Source organism: Poecile atricapillus, chromosome 5 (assembly GCF_030490865.1).
Source record: "Poecile atricapillus isolate bPoeAtr1 chromosome 5, bPoeAtr1.hap1, whole genome shotgun sequence".
NCBI classification, from domain to species: Eukaryota; Metazoa; Chordata; class Aves; order Passeriformes; family Paridae; genus Poecile; species Poecile atricapillus.
This window is the reverse complement of record NC_081253.1, coordinates 22,743,017-22,766,821: the sequence shown is the minus strand read 5'-3', so window position 1 is coordinate 22,766,821 and position 23,805 is coordinate 22,743,017. Positions and strand designations below refer to the sequence as shown.

Genomic DNA, 23,805 nt, shown 5'->3' with positions numbered 1-23,805 from the left:
AACACTACTTACATCAATTGGTGACTTTGAATATTTCAACATTCCATTATCCAGGACAAAAAACCTCTGAAATTATAAGAAAAAATTCAACAACATTCTTTCTTAATGAGCAGATGCAATTTAATCTGTGTACAACAATTCATCTGGAAAAGGATTACCCTGTAGCAATTAAGGAATATTTCTGAGTTGGAAGGCAAGGATAAGTACAGTATTAAATAATTTTCTTGCTTGCTTTTTGACAACAATTATCTTCTAAACAAAAGAACCTAGATTCTCTTTTTTCAGCATTATGTTCTAGGTTTATCTTAACAAAATTTGATAATTAAAGGTATTATTTTTTCAGTTTTCCAGGCAATGTAATAAAGTCTGTAAAAAAGAGTTAATTAAATCTGTTTCTTCATTTTGTTCCTGTTTTCCTTCCCAGAAAAGCTGGTCACATTCTAATTAACAACCTACCTTCCTTATCCAGAAAGTGAGCAGTTTTTCTTAGTGCAAAATCTTAATCTCAAAAGGAAGACCATCTGAGACACCCTGGTCTACCATCCAAAACTTTGGGCCTTATGGCAGACCTCTACTTGGTGAAGTACAGATGAGATTGTAACTCATGCTGAAGACACTTTTTCTAGTGTTAATCTGGGTAATACAGTACCAGAACAAACATTACAGCTTACCAAACATCCCCAGGTCACGGGAGGGCTGATGTTTCAGGTGTTAGTGATACAGGGTGGGCCTCTGCATCTTCACTGACAGGGTTACCAGGACTGGCCTGTGCCGGTGCTATTGCTACACCTTCAATTTGCTGAGCAGTTCTGACTTAGAGCAGAGAGCAGAATCCCCTATTCACATTGTATTTATCCTTCAATTAAAGGTGCCCTAGCTTGTCTGTACCAGATCACTCAAGCTGCTTTGCAGTCAAGTTAATGCAGACTTTGGCACACAGCAGAAATATAAAGCCTAGCAGAAAACTGGACTTGAAATGACATTCACTAACTTGTATTTATCATCACTAACTTTAAAAACATGCAAAGTAATAGCAAACAATTCCTAATTTTAGAGTGTAACCTGAAGCATTAATCTATGCCAAAATCCCAGTACACAGCAAAATACTGTGCTTGATTCTCAAAGCTGTTGTGACACGGGGAGGACGGACAATGGTTTCCTTATGTAAACCTACTAAATTAACACTCTAATTTAAAACTTTAATTTAACTTTTTATTTAACATTTAACACTGAGCAGGGCCAGTAGTTAGACAGCAGAAAATCCCCCTCAAAGATAGTTATAGAAATTATGACAGTCACAGAACGGATGGTACCAATCCACAGGGCAGAAAAACAGTGCTTTTCTCTATCCCAGCTGAAACCAGCACACCTGGAGATAAAACTTCTTTAATAAGATGTCAAAACAACAGGAACATTTTGGGAGTTTATTTTGCATAGGTATGGTCACTAACAAACTTCACAACAACATGATGTTCATGTCATATTGCTCTGTCTCTCTAAGCTGCATACACAAAAGAAAATTATCTTTCATCATCATTTCATTCCAAAGCACACTGCACTTCAGAGAATGATAAGTTCACCAAGTTGCATACATTGTACTTGGTATGCTGCTAAAGAACATTCAGGACTGTCAGAATATGACATGACATGTTCAATAGACAAAAGATGCTATATATGGCTTTGCTAGCAGAACACTAACACAGCACATGCTACAATTGGTGTCTCTGAAGTTCCTCACTGGACTCTCAGCACAAAGTATTGTTATGGAAATTAAAAGATATCCAGGCCAACATTGAAAAAGAAACCACAACAACTTATTAACAAACCCAAAGTTTCAAAACATAAGTTCAACATAGTTGCCAAGGTGAAATGTAAGGCAGAGTTGAGAGGGATGCTAAAATGTGAAGTTCTTAATCACAGTAAAAATTATCTACACAGGCAACTGCTCTAAATTAATCTAGATCATCAGGAGTGATTGCCTTTACAGAACTGTGAAAGTTGGACTCATCTTCCTCTCCTATAAATTAGTTCCTTACCAAAACGTACACTTGGCCAAATAGTAACACATTAATAGAATTTATTTTAAAAGTGTGTGAGCAGTGGTTTATTCCCTAAATTCTTATTTAACTCATTAATTGATTTTTTTTGAAGGGTCAGATTGATTTGTTGGGCATGGGGGACTGATGTGTTTTTTCATATTTTAGCTACATCAGTTTGAAATCCATTAATCTGTCTAGACTGAATTCAAGTAGTGGCTAAGTATCAGGCTGCTGAAACTATGAACTCTAGTTAAGTAAAACAAAGCCAAAACAGCTAATGTACATAATCATGCAGAAAAAAAGGGTAGCAGGCTTATGTATAACTTAGTACAACACCCAGAAAGAAGAGAGAAATTTGGAAAAAAGCTGTAATTTATACCAGTATGGATTGCATTTGGACTCGGACCTAAGTAAGTCCCACAGTGTTTAGCAAGAAAAAGAGCAAAGTTAGTGCTTTCCCAGAAAAAACATCACATATAGGAAAGGATTTTGCCATAGTTTGTAGTAAAATGCATTCCACCCCAGAAAATTATTCTACAATAATTATTCTACTTTCCTTTTGTACCCTCAGGTACAAAAATATGAGTGAGCATCAATACCACACATCTTGTTGCTAAAAAAGGGGGTGGGAAATGCAATTATTGTGGTATGAAATAGAGTTCATGAACACCAGGTGTAAGGCAGAATCCTGCATGGAGATATGTGTCCAAATTAACTAAACAGAATCATGAGGTTTGGAGTTGAGTTTTGTGGAGTTTGGGGGTTTTTCTAAATAGAAATCTCCTATAGCAAAAATGCATAGTCCCACTGCATGCTCACAATGAAGAGTCCAATCAAGAAGAGAAACAAAATTCAAGGACAAAGTTGAAAAAATCTGCTCAGCCAGCAGACCTGGAGGGGAATGCTCTCCTGTACGAACACCTTGGATACATGGAACAGTCCCTCAGCTCTCCTCTGCTGTGTAACTTCAATGTAAACTCAGTGCAACCTTAGAGTACACAGCAACACTTCGTTATAATATATTGGAAAGAACAAAAGGGGTACTGATTAAACCTCTTAAAACACAAGGCATCTGCAGCGTTATTTACAAATGTAATCTGGACTTAGAATACAACCTTAGGCAGCAAGGACTGTGATTTGAGAGCCATGAACTGTGTCTCCAAATTAATTCTCTACACAGGTGGAAGAAAAAGTGGCTATTTATTTGACATCCTAATTCTGTCTAGACAAAAAAAATCCCACTTCATCAAATAAGGTGATAACATTCTGACTTGGTTTTGAGACATTTACCTTGTGCCAACCTTTTAATGGCCATTTTCTCTTTTTCAGCATGAAACCTTCATGTTTGTCTGGCTTCTGGACATTGGTCTGGCCTATTTTCAGACCCTCTATGATTTCCCAGCTGTCAGGTTCCTGGTGAAAAAGCATGAAGATACATTGATTAATTAATTTTGTACACACATGGTGAAAAACTGCACTTAAGAGTGGTGCAAATTCTTCAATGCAAGACAACAATGAGGAGATAGGCTTTTAAATCAACCTATTTAGGTACCAAATTACATGGTCACTATATGTCTAGCTATATCTCATTTAAAACTATCAAATACAAACATTCTCAGATTTCTAACCCTTACCTTAAGGTGCATAGCAAGAGTGCCTTTTGTGATATTTCTTAATCACAAAGAAATTTAAATTTTCTCATCTTTAAGGTACAAGTTACATTGGTTTTGGATGCCCCAGTTTTTCCTCCAAATCAGAAAAACTAGCAGATGTTGCTTTATTGTTGATTCTGAGTGTAGCTAGTGATAATCTTCAAAGGCATTTTATGATAGTTTCACTTGCTAATTGAGCCTTCAGAAATCTGCAAAAGGATTTTCTTTTTATTTTCCTGCATTCATTTTCACTGTATTATGAGAAATTTATAGGAAAGCTAACTAATTTTCTCCCTAGAGAAAAACACAGAAACAGTATCATTTGAGATACAACCCGTTGTATGCCTTTCATGGAGCCAATTAAAGCATATTTCTAAAGCACATTTCTGGTACATACCACTTCTTTTGCACGGTGACTGGCGCAGCTCAAGCCAGATTTACAGTGTAACACAGTGAACAGGTAAAGAACAATATTTTTAAAGAGAAAAGGATGGAGTCATATTTTCTTTTAGAGTATATTTCTATCCCTTGCTACTAGATTAATCAAAAGAATTCTGCACCAGTTTAAAAATCTCTTACTGCCAGCTTCCTCAGACTATGTTTTACTAATTATACCTTACAAAGCTGTAAACCTGCATTTTCTCAGCTGATCTGTCATAATTCCTAGCAATGTTATGAAAAGTTAACAAAAGAGTAAGGAGGTCATACAGCATCAAACACTCAAAGGAGAAAAAAAATTGTCTCCAGATTTCTGAAACAACTGCTCAGAGCCAAGAGCTGTCAGTTTTTCATGACACCTCCAAATAAATTACACAGCTCTGATAACATCAACATTACTATTATGAAAATATAGTTGCAAAAGTAACAGCAAATTTCAAAACTACAGTTTTCAGTAAGATCTTGGTATTTTGAGAAGGGCGAAAAGCTCTACCCCAAATACTAAATACGGCAGTAAATTTTAATAGAAATCTTTATTCAGCTTAGTTTCCCCTGAATAACCATAAACTAACTATCCCATTGTCTGTAAGTCTACTTGAAATGCAGCTTTTTTAGCTTCCCATGTTTTGCTTCAATGTTCTATTTCCATTCTATAGAGGGAAGAACATACGTATTGTTTTCTCCCTACAAGGAAGTATTGGCACTTGAGGGGGACAAATTAAACTCCAACTCCCCTGGGGTGAGCAGAGAGTCTCTGCATCACTGCCAACTGATTCTTCACCATATTGATTTCTCCTTTAGATCATCAGCTGCGGGCATAAGTCTTTTATCTACTAGATAACATCAGTATTGATTAATTCTCAACTAGAAATCACACAATGTCATATAGCTATTCATTTAGACAAAAGGCCAGACACAGAGGGATAAAATGAGCAATTATTCAGTGCAGTGTGGATACTTGTCTCCTGCTGCATCAGTGTTACAAGCTGTTCTTAAAACCCTCCTAAAAATCCTCACTGTGCCTCATCCCACAGTTTTGGTGTGTTAAGATACATGCAATGCGAGGGCCATTATGAAGGAGAGACAAAAATGGGGAAAAAACAAACTGAAAGTGGTACACCTGAAGAGTCCTCATCCAGGGCCAGTTCTCAGTTACAGCAGCAGTAGTTTAGGACTTCAGTTTCCTCAGGGATTACATGAGAAGCAGCCCTGTGCAAAGCAGCATGACTGGGGGAACACAGTCACAGCTTTCAGTCCCTGGCTCTGAACATGCCCCTTGTATGGCGATTAAGGGAGCCACTACCAACTGCTTTCTCAACTTTTGACTGCAAAATATTTATTTTTCCAAATAAAAAATAATAAACCATTTCATTTTCCCCGGATGAACAAAATATTTCCTTTCAAAATTGTTTTATCAAGTCTGTTTCACAACTTACAGATATTTAATTTCAGATTTTTCTTTTCCACCAAATATTCCATCACAGCACCCTCACCTTTTCAGTAACAATCTTACTTTTGCATATGAAGTATCTTAAAATGAAGCCTTCTTTATGTGGAATTAGACTTGTTTGAAATTACCTACTCCAAAACTGAGCAATTTACCCAGAGAGAAGTTGACTTCAAAACACCACAGACAAGGCTTTACCTTTTACGAGAGTGATGTCACCTCTGCAGTTGCATCCTTTTCTCTGCTTTAGGAAAGAAAGTCTCAGCAAGAGCTTTGAAATTTCAAACTATGCTCAAGGGATGTTATTAGGATGTATTTTTTAAACTAATATTTATTGGCAGCAATTTGAGATTTTGATATGACTTGCTCTGCCTTAATAAGAGGACTGAACTGGGAAATTTCTCAGTCATAGAATCATATAATATCCTGAGTTGGAGGGGTCCCACAAGGATCATCAAAGTCCCTTCTAGCCCCATATTCTGAGAAAATAAAATTTGTTTCTGGGGTCTTCCATGTAAAAAAAACCAACACCAAACCAAACCAATCCTTAATTTTGTTACTATAACATCTACTAATAAAGATTACTGGCTCTTCTTACACCTCAGTTATAGAACAATAAGCTCCAGGGCAGACTCACAATATACTCAGTGGTAGAATCATACAAAACGCTGTCCCTGAAGTGTTAGTCAAACTATTTTGTAACTCTAGAGGGAAACACTGCCCAGACTCCATCCCAGGCTTTTGCTTACCTTGGATAGAGAGAGATGATCACTTTCAAGGAACTGCTTGCTTAAAGAAGGGTCTGTGCTTCCTGAAGAAGCCTTTCGCTCCAAAATATGAACACTCTAAAAAAATAATTAAACACAACATCATGGCTCAAAACACAAAATACCACCCCATCCATGACTTGAATGAACAAAGGGTTTTCCTTCAGAAGCAATATACTTCTTTTTTATTACTGGGTTTTTAATTTCTTTAGTTTAAGCTAGAAATGATGTTGAACAAAAAAAAGAGCTAGGAAAAATCCAGCTCTTACATCTACAGAGATCCTTAGTGCTCCTAACCAGACTTATCATGTTTTCTGTTAATATACAAGACACTGAGTGCACATACTGTGCAGCCAGCACTGCCCTACATTCACTTCACATAAGATACTACTGCCTCTAAAATATTCATTATCACACCTTAGCATTTTGTTATTGGCTTCTCAGCTGAGATAAAGTCACGCACTACAGGAATGCTTTTAAATAGATTACAGGTATTAACAAGATCAGTTACAGTGTCTCAGCTGATGGGCTTGCTGGTGAACATTCATGGAACACTGTGATCTTAAACCATTGCAGTTGTTTTTACATATATACTTTTATATACTATATTACTTATACATATATATTTTTATATACTGTAAAATTTTTATATACTATAAAAATTGTATCTTCAAAACAGTGTAATAAAAATGAAATACATAATGTCACTACTAGTCCTGAAAAAACTGCCGTTCTTAAAAGACATCTAAACATGTCTTTCCATTTTCCATAATGTTTCACTCCTATTTTATAGAAGAAAAAGCATTTTTGATACCACAATGACCACAATCCTCATGCATGGATCTGTATTTCATTCTCCAGTGAAATTTTGCTACATCTCATACTGCTATTTGGTAAGAATTCTACCACAACATGTCATTGGTATCTCTTTGGCATAAAATAAAAGTACTTCATTTCCAGGACACACAGCACAATGACAAACTTGCAATTGCAATTACCCTCTGAGAAGCATATTTTTTTCTCAATTGAAAATGCCAATTAAATTTTGTTCACAATTAAGCTACTTTACATTGACTGAAGAAGAGATTACCCAGGTACCAGCAGTAGCAGAAACAATCAGGGAATATAAAAGCACATAAAAACGGAAATGTAAATATTACTGTTTATACAAATGATTAAGAACATAAAGACCATAACAAAACTAAATGAAAATAAACACAGCTATTCATTTAAATGCCTATGTAGAACACAGACCACATCTTGCTGCAGAGCAACATACAGACCTTCCTTGTTCTCTTTCAAGTTGTGACTGTGAATGAGAATAGGAAAATATTCTCTGTTTTCAGTGGAGTTTATTCAGTGTCCCTGCCTCCATGCAATGATAATCAACATTTATTTTGAGTTACTTTTAATTAAATTTTACAGTGAATAATGTGAAAAAACAGCATTATTATGTTACTCCAGGGCCAACCAGTGAAAAGCTTTGTCATTTGTGCTTTAAAAACTTCTGCTTTATCAAAGGAAGTTCAACCTACTGATTTAGTCTAGTGTGGTTTATTAGTCAGATGATGAAAAGAAATGTGTATGTATGTAGCACAAGTGTCTATGTTACATATCAAATAATTTAATAAACTAATTTGAGCTGAGAACCCCAATGTTCCTAATGAAAATAAGTTCTCTTACCAAATAAAGGAAATGCTACTTATATAAACAGTATGACATTATAACAATATACAAAAGAAATTAAATTTGTTCCTCTAAGGAAGATTAAAATGTCTCTTGATTACCATAATCAGGATGATTCCCAACTTTCTTGCCAGTTTTGTCTGGCAGGCAGGAATCCATCCATCCTGAGATGGAGCAATGCCCAACACAGATGTTCTGAAGGTCTCATATGTAGCAGCTGGTGCAGTTTGTTGTTACATAACTGCAATTTCATTTTGTACAACATTTAGGGAGGAGTAGCCCAACAGCCCTTAGCTTGCCAGATTTCCAGTGACATTTTCAATTACATGATTTTAAGTCAGGAAGGTTCTGTGCCTTTTTTTTTTTTTTTTTTTTAATTAGCCTTCAGTCATTACAGTTCCACTTCAGTTGAGAAATACATTATTAGCCAGCAGCACTTTAATGAATGCTGACTTATTCAGCTATTTGTTTGAAAATTAGAAAATGAACACCTTTTAAATAAAATTGCCTTCTTTACATTCCTTACTTCCAGAAGTGTTGGCTTGTTGTCTATATATGCTTGCTTTTCAATTCTCTTTACTCATGACCACAATTACACTGACACAAGATCATTTTTTTAGATTTGTGACATGTCTCTAGCATAATATTAAGAGACCTTACTTGGTGCAAAATGTTTTCCATTAATGCATGCTATTTTTCTGCAAAATTACAGCTAGAAATCACACAATTGCTTGACATTTTAAAAAGCAGCTAATTTTACAGTGCAAGAGCTTAGTTATTTAGAATCAAAGAAATAAAAATTATCTAAACCTTGACATTATTGTCAAGGGGTTTTCTTGTATTTTAACACGAAAACAGAGTTGGTAAAGGAAGCAGTAATAAAAAAGCTAATAAGGAGGAAGAAAAAGGCAGATCAACACAGCTTTTGGGGTTTACTTATAATTAAACCAAAAAAAATGAATGATAATCCATTGAACTAGGGATATCAATCGACCTGGTACTCTTATTCCTCTCATCCCAAAAATACAGACAGACAAAATCAGCGTCTGCATTGTTGCATTCCAGACTCCCCCCATGTTCCAGGATTATTTATGCACTATAGATGGTTTCTCTTAGAGGAAAATGCCAGCACTAGCCAATTCCATGTGCTCTTGAAAACTAACTCAACACAATTACTAGTTTAACTCAAATTACTATGTAATTCCATTGCAAAATCTTCATCCTAACATCTTTCCTCCATCTTTATTATTATCCACAACATACACTATGTATGTTACACACATTTGCCTCAAAATAACCCTAGCATGCCATATGGGGAACACAAAAGTTTGTTCCACCTTGCTTTTTTTCCTTTTTTTCCCCAAAGACATGAAGGAGAAGGAAATTGATGGAGAAAATAAAATAGTGCTATGATGTTGTATCATATTCTTGTCTTCACTGGAAGGCAAGAATGGAAAACGTGTTTTACAATATCCTTCCATGTGTCTTGCCAGCTTCTCACTTTGGAGCTCAGTGACTCATAGAGCTTGTTGTCCTGGTTTTGGCTGGGACCGAGTCCATTTCCTTGCGAGTAGCTGGTATAGTGCTGTGTTTTGGATTTAGTATGAGAACAGTGTTGAAGGCACAGTGATGCTTTGGCTGCTGCTGAGTAGTTCTTACCCTAAATCAAGCACTTTTCACTTTCCCATACTCTGCCAGTGAGGAGGTGCATGAGGAGCTGGCAGGGGCATGGCCAGGACAGGTGAGCTGGACTGGTCCAAGGGATATTCCACATCACAGAATGTCAAGGACAGTGTATAAACTGAGGGAGTTGGAGGTGAGAGGCTCATCACTGCTGGAGATGGGCTGGGCCTCAACTGCAGGTGGTGAGCCAATGTACTGGGCATCACATGCCTTTCTTGTGTTTCATTTCTTTTTCTCTTGTTCTTTCTTTCTATTACAGTCATTATTGTATTTTATTTCAATTACCAAACTGTTCTTATCTCAACTCTCAAGTTTTACCTTTTCTTTCCTCTGATTCTCCTCCCCATTGCAATGGCAGGGTTGGTCTCATCAGACCAGAGGCTGAAGACCCTAACCTTTCCTTACTGAGTCTGAATTTCTATTAAAACAAATGACATTCAACTGTTTTCACAGGAAAGGCAAGGAAAGAAAAGAGATTTTGAGTAAGCAGAGATAGAATATCCAGTAAAAGACAAGTCTGACACTCGTGTCTCTCTGAAACACAGAAGTTGTACAGTAGATACGGATTTGACTGCATACACGCCAAGTTTTATACTTTCTAAACAAGCTGTGACACATGCCAAGTTAATCTGCAATATTATTTGCTAAGGTTGTATTATTTTCAAGGTTATAATCTTGAAACTTGCTTTTTTCTTAGGCTGATTCTCAGCCACCTCTGGCTTTCCTCCTGTTAATGTTGGAAGAAAGACAGATTCTTGAATACATTTTGGGAGAGAAGAGTGAGTGCAAAGCAAAACAACCACATCTCTTCAATGTATTTCTCCTTTATATCTTCTAGCACATTTTTTAAATTTTATAAAGCCACCGTAGTCCTATTCTTATCCTCAGTCTTTTCTATTGGCACTGCTCCATAGCTGTTTTCAGCAATCTCAGCTATCAGCTAACTGACAAAGGAACATAGCAGTACCTTGTGAATAGCAAACACAGTTAGTATGGCTTTTTTCTTCTTGTAACACACGTTCATCTTGTACAGAAATGTATTTAAGAGCAACATTTTCTTTTTGTAACCTTTTTACTGAAAGACATGTATATATAAGGTGCAGTTCTGTAGCACATGAATAAATTCCAGGTATGTATGCCTACCTCTTTCCTGGGATATGCAAAGTAAACCCTTCTTGTGTAACAGAAATGTCAAGGATTTGTTAGCTCAGGAGCTCTCTGTCAGCCTTTTCCAGAACTCCAGCTTTTATTGTACTTTGTGTCAATGCTTTTAGGCTCTGGCAGCAAGGAAGTCTTTGCTTTTCAAGGTGATTTTTGATAAATTCAGAAGACAAATAAGCTCTTGCTCTCATGAAGAGCTTCTTGGAGGGAATCATTAGCACAACTGGATAAAGCGGAAAAGAGCTATCTATCATTGTACCAGCAACCTTCCTTCTACCAGAACAGTACCAAGTCACAGCCTGGGTGTTAATGTCAGTCTTCTCCCTTTGCACTTACCTTAAGATAGCACAAACAGATAAATTTACAGTGCCTGACAGACAGAATTTAAACTTAAGCTAATGATAGAAAGCTTTTTTATGAATCTTGAATAACCACAATTAAAAGACTTGATATTCTGTTAAATAGTCTCAGGCTAGCAGTTCATATTAATGATGCTGATTTAGTTTAAAAGAAAAAAGGCAGGAAAATAAAATTCCATACACAAAAGAAAATCATTCCTTGATGTGTTGATTTTTCTATGAATGAAACATTCTAGGCATGAAAAGGAGTCAATGTTAACACAAATAATAAATGAAAAAGTTGGATCTCTTTAAAAGATGCATAGGTTCAGAAGAAAGACCTTTCTTCCTGTGACTTTCACTTCCTTCTGTAAGCTACTGTCTTAGCCTTTCTCAATATCCTTTAAACTTCAATATACACATTATAAAAATATATGAGATAGGAAAAAGAGAGGTTGAAAAAATTTTGATCCAATTTTTTTTTTACATGAAATATTATCCTACTAGGGGAAAAAAAATGTTTTTATGTAATCGCTTCATTTTCAATTCCAGGGTATAAAGTATTTAATAAAAACAGGAAAAGAGAGGTATCAGAAAAGCAAATAGCATTACTAAGGCACACAGTTATTCTGACTAATACATTTGTATATTTTGCATGTGGATAATCTCAATCACACAAGAGTGTCTGGAAAACAGAAGCTTCCGTATCATACCTGCCATCACCCTCCCTCTTCACTTTCGTGCCTTTCCTCTTCACTGAGGAAATAAAAATACAGTCATGCTTCTCTTTCTTCTCTCTCATTTGTTTCCCAGAAATCCTCAGTGGCACTTCAGAAGAGTTGTACTTTTTCCTTCCAAATTTTGTATGAGTGTGTGTGTACGTGCTGCACTTCGAGTTTTTGTATTCTCAACAAAAGTGAGACATGCATACGTAGGACTGTATGCATGAGAGAAAAAAAGAGACAAGAGGAATGCAAAAGTGACCATGTTCTGAAAATGCCATCTTAAATTATCTGTCATCATTTGCATGGGTAATTAAGCTTTTATGAGAAAAATTCCCCTGGTTCTGTAACAGAAGATAGCTACAGGCACCATTTCCAATCAAACTGACATATTTTTAAAAAAGAAATCTTTCTTCATAGCCCACATCTGAATTTCAGCATTCTCCATGAAACCTTTAAAGCACTCCTAGAGGTAGGATAACTGAGATAGCAATGTTTATGAAGCTCAGGGAATGTGTACACACAGCCCTGGTATAAATGCTATCACTGTCTCTCCTTGACGGCTCCAGACCATTTTATTTCTTCTAAGCTTTAAGGCCAAGTCTTTCTTGGGAAGAGACAGCATCTCCATCTATTAATCTCCATGTCTGTGCTCCAGACCACACTCTAAACCACTACAGGTATTACCAAGGGCAGGAGCAGTCATGATCCAAGTATCTCCAAATCCAGACTGCAGAGGGACATCCCACGCACATGGACAGAAGTACTTCTTCTGTTTGCTGTCTATCTCTCAGGTAAATTCTAGGCAGAAAGACAGGCACAACATGAAGGACATCTGCTGTGTGCCTGCAGGCTAGCCTCACACACACACTGAGCCAGCCTGATGCACCCAGGTGTATTGGGATCCTGGGCATGTGCTGCTGCCAGGATATGCCAGCAGCCTTCCCACAAAAATTCCCAGCACAGGAGAATGTCTCATACTTCCAATGCACCCATCAGCATCACTACTCAAGGGTCTGCCTCACCCCTGGGATCAATCTGTACCCATTCCCTCTGAGTCTCACTTGCAGGGGTTCCTGTCCCATCCCCAGACACACCTGTCCAAAGAACTTCATAAGTTTAGCCATCTTCTGATTGTATCTAGTGTAGATGTTCACTCAGCAATTTTATCATTTAAATGATAAAAATCTTACAGGTCTGAGATTTATGATATCATTTTTATAGTGTTATGGCATTGAACCCAACATAACATTTACATGAGTACTCTATGACTTTAAAAGTTACATTGCTCCAGACATTTTTTCAGACACTGAAGTAAGATCCACTACCTTCCAAACCTAAGGAACATTTTCACGCTCTGTCAAAGGCAAAAGAAAAAAAAATAAAAATGCTGTAGAGTAGCAGCAACTAATCAATTTAAAGAATAATTGCATGTTTTTGTTAACAATTCTGATATTTCATTCTTTGGCTCCCTCAGAATATTTGCTTGCTCCAGTGAGTTGTTGCTTTTAAAGTACTCAACACTTCCTGCTCTAATCCTGCTTGAATAGTTTTATGTGAAGAAAGTTAATTAGGAAAGCGAGCACAAGAGAATTACATCACTGTAAAAACAGTACTTGGCATTTAGTAGCCTCTTTAGTTCAAAACTCTCAGAGAGATTAATAATTATTATTCAAATACTTCTCACTGACTACTGCAAAGTAAAAAGGCTTCTAAAAGTCTCTGCTTTGTTGCAGAGCTAGAAGTAAGGCTGCATGTTCTCAGGTCTGTACCATGTCTACATCCTTGCCTTTCTTTCTTTACAAGTCACAGGGAGACAGGAACAAATGAAATCTACAGGTAACCAACAAGAATATTTTTCCCAGATGTCACATCAGGCTGACAGCAGTGAGCAAGCATGTAGGCTGCTACCCACTTTCAGAATAAAGAAGGTACATAAATGCACTCAGACGTCTCTTCCACATGGAATACATTAGGTTATATCACATTGCAATCTTGTATGAGCAGCACTGTCTAAGCATCTACAAAATGGTGACACCCACCTCAGGAAATCAGGAAATACCACTTCCAGGGGACTACTTTGACAATTAAAATACAGTGGTGTAAAAAGCTAAATAGGCATTTTTCAGTGCAGACCCTTAGGCAAGACCAGAGCCTTGGAATCACACTCTGCTTCTAAATGTCGTGACCAGTAAACATCTTCAGCCCAAACATCTTCAGTCCTTTGTGAATCCCTTGGGTACACCCCTTCTATTAGTCAATACTGCTTGTACAGAAAGGAAAAAAAACCAACAATCCAAAACAAACAACAAGCCATATTAAAACCTGAAAAGCAGATTGTTACTCTGGAAAATCTTATTTCCTCTTCCTTCAAAGCCCTCACCTTTCCCTCTTTACATATGGCTAAAAGACAACAGTCTTTTGAACTATGAAAACTCCTCTGGTAGAAAGGTGACCACACAAGGCTAAATGCAATAGGACTAAAAGCTTTTCTTCTTCTGAGATAGCTGTGTAGGAACAGAACCAAGGATTTGTTGAATAAGTAAACTGATAAAGAAAAACACAGCAAGAATGAGAGAACAGCTGATCATCTCTCCCCCAGAAAAGACCCAAAAGAAAATTAAGACATTAGAAGAGAAATCCTGACATTTAAAATGGAAAACACTGCAACATCTATTTCCACATCATGTATTAGCTAGCTTTTAGACGTTGGTCAGAAAAGCCAAAATCTTCCCCTTCTTCAAAGTTTCAATATTCTTACTCTCCTTCTGTATCACTCCCTCAGTTTAGTAGCCTGAGGTCAGGCTCCGATTTGCCAAACTGCCCATTATTAACCCTATGATGCACTTCTTTCTTCTCAGCACAATATAACTACCCACACATTGCAGAGAATATATAATGTATTACAGTCTGCCTTATGAGCTGCATACTTCACCAATAAAAAATACAGAATATTCATAAAGAACTTACACCCATAAAACTGAATATACAACATACAATTTTACCATATCCAGCTGTACTTCTAGGAGTTGTTTGTTTTGCTCCATTTTGCTGTGCAGCAGTACATAGCTAGCTTTTCAGAGTTACATAAGGGATGAAACACAAGAATCTACCTTGTTAGCATGGACCACAAGAAAAGGCTATCAGAATTGCACGTTTTATGCTACCTTTTGTACCTTGTTGACAGTAGAAGTGACAGGTTTCATGCTCTGCAACAGTTCCACAGCAGGAAAAACTGTTGCTGCTCCCTGCTAAAGTGTTCCTTATCGGAGGGCATGACAACTGCCTTGCCAACCTGTCCAGCTCAGCAGTTAAACAAAACAGTTTGTTTCTGGGCCTTCTACTGACGAATCATCCAAATTAAACATGGTTGTAATGAAAATGAATGACAAAAACCTGAAATCAGTTTTTTAGTTATTGCTGGCTTCATTAGTCTATTCATTTATCTATTTCTTAGTCATGGAGCCTGCAAATTAGCAATGTCAAAGCTTTTGCTGACTGCTAATTCTCTTAGGTGATGTATACTGTACAAATAAAAAAGCTACATTAAAATGCCAGCATTATATACAGCACGACATTTTCCACTCTCCCTGAAATGATTTATCATAGATGTGTTCAAACTCATTCAGATTCCTGTACTATAATTTATTGGGAAACTGTTCCATAATTGCTGGTATGACTTTGACTGGAATTATATGATGAGAAGGTTTCGATCATTAACCATCTAGAAATATCCAGTGTTATCCTCACATATGACAGTAAAAGCTACATTGGCACTTCATCCAGTCACATCACTTTCCATATTCATTTATATTATCAATTTGGAAGGGCGCTTTTCCACTAGCTCTTCTGAAGAGTCCAAGGAGGCAGCAAGATAGAATTTCAAAGCCTTTTAAAAGTAAAATCTGATAGCCCCTGAAACAAAATCCCCTACCCCCTGCTATCATTGTGTTTGGGCAAAAGCCTGTGAAAATCAAAACATATAAAAATAATACCACAAGCAAGGGAAGGTATTAAAAGTACAGCTGTTGCAGTAGATGGTGAGATGAAATGGATGTTTTGCTGTATCTACATGCAGAGAGGAAGCGTGCATGCTCCTTTCCCTGGGCACAGCACCACTGCAGTTGATGCCGCGCTGCACGCTGCAGCTCCGTTTCTTTCTGCAGAGGAGATTGCTCACCCGTTCATTCTCCTGCTTTTAACACTGAAAGAACTAAGGCAAAAAAACAAATGCCACAGAGTAGCCCTTCCAGTCCACATTTACATGCCTAAGTACATCGTTAAGCATCACCACACTTTATGGGATCCTCGGCATGCATCACACCATCAACCTTTATAGCATTATTTTAAAATCATACTTCACGTTTCCGTGATCAAATATGGACTTAAAGTTAAGCATCCATTTCATTATAATGACAGGTATACCTTGCTCTGTACCGTTGCTATGGTAACAGATATGGTAGCCATTAGATTCATGGTAAAATGTATTCCCAAGAGGTAATTTTTATTTTTTTTTAAATTCTAGTTGCATGATTGTGTCAAACTACCTAATTACAAAGGAAACTCAGAAAACAGGCCCTTAGCTGAGAGTAGCAGCTCATGTGAGTCTTGCATTTACATTCTTTGGGCTTAAATGTGGGAGATAAAATATACCGATGCTTTAAACAAATTATATCAAAATTCTTGCTCCAGATGGAATTAATGAAAAATTAAAAGGTTATATCCTAACCAAAACTTAATTAACTAAATACAGCTATCCAAAATCCTGTACACTGTGAAAGGGAAAATATTTATCACCTGTGAGAAAATACTTTTTGTATTTACTTAAGCAATGGAAGCTATTAGAAATTCCACACACATTTCCTACCTTTTATTGAGCATGCATCAGAATTCTTCTCCCAATTCAACATTTAAAAAGTACCTTGTGATGAGGCTATTTACATTCAAAGCTGTAAATTTTAGAGTTTTCATTAAAAATTCTTGCATTTCAAAATTTTCTTAAGAGTTAAGGGAAGAAACTTCCTCAGCAGCAGCTGAGAAAATAGTATCAGAACTTCCATACAAGTAGCTGAGAAAACATTCCCAAGCCAATGATTTTTCTTTGAATTTTTCAAAATTATTTACCTCTTTTTCATGGACCATAGTTTTAAAATATGTTTCTGTTCTAATCAGTTTTTCGGTATCAACCTTTGCATTTGTAAAATATGCATGCATGAATTTATCTGAAACCTAGTAGAGAGCATTGATATTTTCTGAAGTGCTCTCACTGATATTGTGGTCACACTGTACACCCATCCCTCAAAAAAACCCTACAGGAAAGCTCAAGTTGTTTTGAGGGGAATTAATACAGTCTTCACTCAAAGAGATCCTGGAGAATTACAACCACATAAACAAGAGTCTCTTAAAAATGGAGGTGTAACATAATTGGATTTGTACTCTATGAGGTAGTACAATCAGTGTTAATTTATAGTGAAACAAATAATATTTAAAACATTAGGTGTTTACAGAAAGGATGAACAACATGGCATTTAAACTGAATTACCATTTTCTAAAAGGATAATGCATCTCTGTTGTTGGATTTACAAAAAGAGATATTCACAGGTGACACAAAACAACTTTAAGCAGCTGTAGGATCATGCTGCCAAAGAAACCAAGTAACCAAGTCCCAAAATACTTCAGAGCATGTTCCCTACTTGTCCATGAGATTATATACTTCCTGTTCCAGTGCTGTACATAGTGCCCATGTTGCTTCTAAATCTTTTTCCAGCCACTTCAGGAAATGGAAAAAGTAAACTCAGAAAATCAGCAAGTTTTGTCTCTAGTGCTATCATCCAATGCTATAAGCAAACAAATCTAGAGCTAACAAGAACTAACAGCCCCATTACAGGAATAAATGTGTCATCCCACTAGATGGTACAAAAAAGCTCAAGTATCTCCTTACCTGCCTCCTGTCTCTCTGAGAGGATGATGAGGAGGAGGCACTTCTATGTGATGGAGTGGATGTTTTGTGAGCTGGAGATATACTCTTCTCCTCTGAACTCATCTTTGCAGCAAACTTGTATTAATGATCTTGTGCTCTTATCACTCATGGACGAAAAGGCAGGGGATGGTCTCCTGCATCCTTCTGTTTCACAGTTTATGGATAGCCAAAGAGGAAGTCAGTCTCAGCTGAACTGCACCTTAATAAAGAAAAATGTGAGATAAAGGATGAATTAACATACCCTCACTCCAAAATAGCTCTGCAGCAAAGAAATATGGTGACTATTTAATCCAACACATCTCCCAGTCTTTTACTCCCCAACAACTACCCAGCACAAACACAAATGCATTTTTCTGCCTTCTCACAGAAGATGAAAGTGGTATTATTTTAAAAAATCCTAAAGAAAGGCTTAAATAATTTACAACAGTTCTCAGGCAAAGTTTACAAATGCTTGGTGTGTGGGGGTACTATCCTGCATAATATCACGACATTATGCAGTAACTCCTCAGGACTTCCCTCAGAACACAGATATCACTGAACACCACATTATCATCAGTACCTCATAAGAATCCTGCAGTTAAATTCAGAACTCTGCAGGTTTTTTAAAAACCCTCTCTCAAAGGTGGTGCCCTCACCTGCAGTATCAAAGGTGTTACTGAGGCAGGGGAGTGTGTGGTTGGGGGGTCATTTGGCTCCTGGCCAGGGCTTATCCAGTGCAGGGAGTGTTCCCATTACCGTTTTCTCAGCCACTGTTGGTACATCACCGCTTCACTAATAGCAGAAAATTTCTCTCACTTGTCTCCACCCAAACCTTTAATTTCCACCCACAAAGAGAAAAACAGACACTGAGAGCAGCTCAGAGGATATCTGTGTCAATAAACAGTCAAACACCACCTGTCAATCCCTATCAAAATGCTGTAGGTACATCATGACAGTTCAGGAACGGAGTTACGCTTCTCCATGTTTAACAGATCGCCGTCATCTTGCTTCAGCTGGCTGATACAGTGTCTGATCTTCCATTAACCTTGGATAAAATTGTTCCCTGAATGAGATGTTAGCTTCAGGCAGATGACATATCTTCTCCACTGCCCTTCTAATTTTGAAATAGTGCCCTTCCACATTCACTGTGCTGACAGCACACCAAGGGTCAGCACAGCACAGCTAGCTGCAGATGGGTGTGGAGAAAGGTGCTGTCCTGCACCATGTTAAATCAGATCAGGACAAAAATGCATTAACACTCAGACATGACTGCACACTCAAGAAATGATGCCATATTGAACACAGAGCATCTCCAGAAAAAACAGATATCCATGCAAGAATATCATCCTGAGCCCAGATACTCACAGAGAGGCAGCTAAATAATTGTTTACATCGTGCCACCTGCTTCTGAATACTGCATCCTAAGAAACACATTCCTGCTGGAGCCAAGATCTGTGACAATTCAAAACAGACACCTTTTTTCTGCTTGCTGTTCTAAGGAGAGTGGAACGGCGTCACTTTATCGGTTTTTATCACTTTATCAGTAGTTTTATAAGTATGAATATTATCTATATCTTATGAATGAGCTTCAATCTCCATCATGAAGTCTCCCATAGAATTACAAATCCCACATATTGCACACAGAGGCTACACAGCATCCCAGTGACGTGACTGGGAGGACATGGCTGCTCCAACAGCAAAAGGTGCCCACATTCCCTGAACACCCTGGCAAATTCTGTATTCTTTTCAGGATGAGAAGTTCCTGATAGAAGAAGCCTAAGAAGATGGGTTATGCTGGAGCTACAACAAGACAAAAGGTTGCAGGAAGAAAGAAACAAGCTGCACAGCACATTTGTTTCAGAACTTCAGAGGGAAAACATAATGAAGATGAACCCAAAGAAAGGCTTTTCCTTCTATCCTAGCATTCCAAGGGACTGCTGGTCTAGTTTAACAGCATTTTCATATCCTACAAATGCATCAGGGAATTTTTAGTCAAAGAAGTGTAACAACAGGGATATCTCAAAGTCTATGCAATTTTCATTTAAATCAAAAATTAAATAACAAAAATCAGAACAAAAATATAATCCTAGTTCACAGAGCTATGCAGAACACTTGGGTTATTTAACAGGAAATCTGCAGTTACTTTCAGCTATGAGGTCACTGAATTTTTTTTTAGCAGAGTAGCCTTTGGGCAAATGAAAATCAAACCCTTTTTAAAACATCTGATCTTCACTCAGTTGACTCAAGTGGAAAAATTTATATTTAGTAATAGCACAGAAGGACAGTGGTCTGGAACTTCAAGTGTGTTCTGAAGGCTCTTGGGAAGCAGTAGATGCTTTTGTAAGAAGCAACCACAATGCTAACAAGCTGTACACAAGAAAAGAGCTCTGTAATAGCTGCCAAGTCTGGGATTCTGTCGACTATGGACTTCTTCTTTTGAAAGGAATTAAATAAAAGTAGTGGCTTACACCTGAGCCAAGCTCCACGATGGTTCTGTTGCACTCTCCAAGCACTAAGAGCTGAAGCTAACCAGCAAATTGTTCACACCACACTGACTTGTGACCACAACAGAACAAAAAAATGCCAAAAATTCTAAACCACCCCCCTTCACACTAAAAGAAGCAAACATTTCCTCTTTCCCTATTTCACAGCAAAAATAGACTCAATACTAAACCCATATTATTTATACATAGAAACTTCTGATTAAGAAACAGTGCACTTCAGGATTGAAATTTAAAAAAAAAGACAACTGGAATATTTGAGAAAACATGCTTTGTAAGCACAGCAAAAAAAAAATATTAGGCAAATTAGAAAGAGCACAGAGCTCCTTCTTACTGTTCTTGAACATTGAATTTGGATTCTTTCTATATTACTAAGAGTCTATTTTCCAAATTTGGCTTAAAATTTGAGCAACAGATCTTTTTTAGAGCATGTTACAAGGAATAAATCTAGTGGAACTGACATAAAGGGACGCCAGTCTCTCTGTAACTGTGATTGAAGCAAACAATTAGAAATCTAATTTTTGGCCAACAAATTGAATTTACCAAAATGAAAACATTGCTTTTGAGACATTTTTCACAGGCTTTTTCCATCAGTCACTAGCAGTTTTGCTATTGACTTCAATGGGAACAGGAGCAAGTCATATACCATGGTATTAAGTTTCTGGAGAGTAACAGAAAATCTGAAAATACATTCAAAAACTATGATGATAGGTTTTGGATGAGTGGGGACGACCTCCTCGTAATTATGCATTTGTTCCTGGCAAGTATAAGGCAAATTTTATTATTCCTTCACTTCACAGCAAATATATCTTCTACCTGGAAGTATTTTAATCAATTCTATCAGAAATCAATTGGGAAAAAAAATAATGACATAGGCAAGGGTAAGAGCATTGGCTGTTGGTTATTAATTGCTGCATATCCAAGTAATATCAGCTTGTTGGATGCATTTTGAGCACACCAATTTCATCCCCAGTGAGCTGCTCAGAAGCACCTGCCAGCTCAGGACCATGAGTTGATCCAGCCCAACAAATGTGACAGGGCACTGGCATTGGCCTTGCTTTGCCATGAGTCCCCAAGCAGGGGATACATTCATTGCCTCCAGCGTACAGAAGAGACATGGCCTATAGTGAGAAAAGCAGACACTGCAGAGAGAGTTTGGCCATTCAGAAGTATCAGTATGACAAGTCCATTGACACCAAACAGGAAATCTCTGTCCTGTCCCATAATCTAAAAATATTCCACCAAGGGCAACTGCATCAACTGCAGCGTGGTTTGTGAGAAAGCTATTAGCAGAAATGATGAAAAAGAACAGGCACGTAAATCGTATAAATCCAGAGTTATGAATAAATGCATGGCGTATAAAAGATAAATTAAAGTTTTCAATCGGTGACTCAAAATGAAGTCTGGACTCAAATAACAGACTTCTGTGATTAATGTTATGTTGCTTCTCACTCAGATTGAGTCTTTTCTGCAAGAGTGCCCAGAATACTTCAGTGTTTAATATCTCTTGTGGTATTGGAGTAATTTGAGAAGACAATTTAGAGCACAGAGATGAATCTTTATACATAAACGAAGCAAAAGCATGCAACTGTCACTGGCATTCATTCAAGGAAAACATTCAAACTGATCAGGGGCTGCTTTTCACTTGGGAAGGCAGAGGTTTTCTGTGGTGCTGTGGAACACAGTCATTCAATATTCGAGCACCCACTGAAGGCCAACCTTTGTTCTCATATAATGAGCAATATGCAACTGCCTCTTTCCTTCTTCACTGCTGACCTTCCATGCAGGAAAATCATAACCCTGCTTTTGTTACAGTACATAAATGTTGCAAACACAAAAATACTATGGAAATAAAACTTCTCAATGCAGTGGCAACGATGTGGTGATTTAATAGACACTTATTGTGGGAAATAAGCAGTTTGTTGTTTTTTATTTTTAACAAAAAAGAGAACCAATCCCTTTACAGACACTATTTGAGAATCAGCAACATCCTTTTACTAACTTCTTAAGAAATGGTTTTCATCAATTAATTTTAAATTTTATTAGCAGATCTCTGAGCAGTGAATTTTAAATCACTGATTAAAAGACAGCAAAAGAACACTTGATCCAAGGGAGACAGTCATGATTTATTTTGAAGTCCAATATTTATACGTAGGAATAAGTGAGGTGCTACAGGAAAAATGAGAACTCTAGATACCACTAAATGATTTTTTAAGATAGAAGATATTAGAATTCATATGACTGTATTACCATTTCTCTTTTCAGGTATTCTTAAGAACTGTATACTGAAGGTTTGGATAACAAATGTACATGTCTGTTCTCAGGCATTCATAACAACATTGGCATATGCAAAGTCTCAATCTGATATTATATACAGCAATGCATACAGTGCCTAAATACTGCCATAAATCATCTCTATCCCTTATTCAAGAGGCTCTAGATCCTGCTTGTAGCTAGGAAATGAGTTGTGTGCAGCATTTCCCCTGGAAAAGAGCTCTGATACAGACCAACCTGCTGCATTTTGCGTCGTTTGCAACTTCCATTATCATAGAAACATTTAGATTGGAAAATATCTTTAAGATCATGTCTAAAGACCTTTAACCCCATGCAATGCTATAGGAAATAAGCATCTGGAAAGCCCAGTGGAAAAGGGCCTGGGGGTGCTGGTCAACAGGCAGCTGAACATAAGCCAGTGTGTGCCCAGGTGGCCAAGAAGGCCAAAGGCATCCTGGCCTGGATCAGGAGTAGAGTGGCCAGCAGGACCAGGGCAGTGATTGTCACCCTGTACTCAGCACTGGTAAGGCCACACCTTGAATCCTGTGTCCAGTTGTGGGTCCCTCACAAAAATAAGAACACTGAGGCTGTCCAAGGAAGCAGCAGTTGCCTTCCCTGAATGTATTTAAAAGACATGTAGCTGCAGTACTTGGTGACATGGTTTAGTGGTGAACTTGGCAGTGTTGTGTTTTCATTCTATGATCTTACAGTTCTCTTCCAAATGTAATGATTCTGTGAAAATGGCAAATTATGGTGAGTGAATTGTCAGCAGCAGTGCTGATGACTGTCCGAGATCACGGCGTTGATCAGCAGCCTCTCTGCTGCGGGTGATGCAGGCACACACTCAGCCTTTCTCCTACAGTTGGGCTTCAGCACAACTCTGCTGCCTCCTGTTTGCTTTCAGGGCTTGCTGTGTGTTAGATGTGGGCCTCATCTCCTTCACCTCACTGATTACTCTGCTAACTTAGCTAAATATATAACCAGTCATACTCAGTAACAATGCGACCGCTAAACTCAGCTGATGAAAACCCCAAGGGTTTTTATGTCATATTTCATATGATGACAGACAAGAACAGCACTTACCTAATTTACACATGCAGTTTCCTGCAAACTCTTTCAAGATTAAATAGTTAATTGG

General features: G+C 37.5%; 1 protein-coding gene across 4 annotated transcripts in view; it reads right to left on the bottom strand.

The window, feature by feature from the left end:
* The window catches only part of OSBPL6 (oxysterol binding protein like 6), a 97,690-nt gene that overhangs the window by 38,907 nt on the left and 34,978 nt on the right, over positions 1–23,805 (bottom strand). For all 4 annotated transcript variants that reach the window (XR_009277766.1, XM_058840159.1, XM_058840158.1 and 1 more), the window contains exons 2-5: positions 17,875–18,112; positions 6,326–6,421; positions 3,330–3,452; positions 13–66 (exon numbers count right to left, since the gene is read on the bottom strand). Coding sequence is in view for 3 of the 4 variants with exons in the window: in XM_058840159.1 (XP_058696142.1) it covers positions 13–66; positions 3,330–3,452; positions 6,326–6,421; positions 17,875–17,976 (375 nt within the window). In the remaining variant the exon portion in view is untranslated. The remainder of the gene's footprint in view (positions 1–12; positions 67–3,329; positions 3,453–6,325; positions 6,422–17,874; positions 18,113–23,805) is intronic.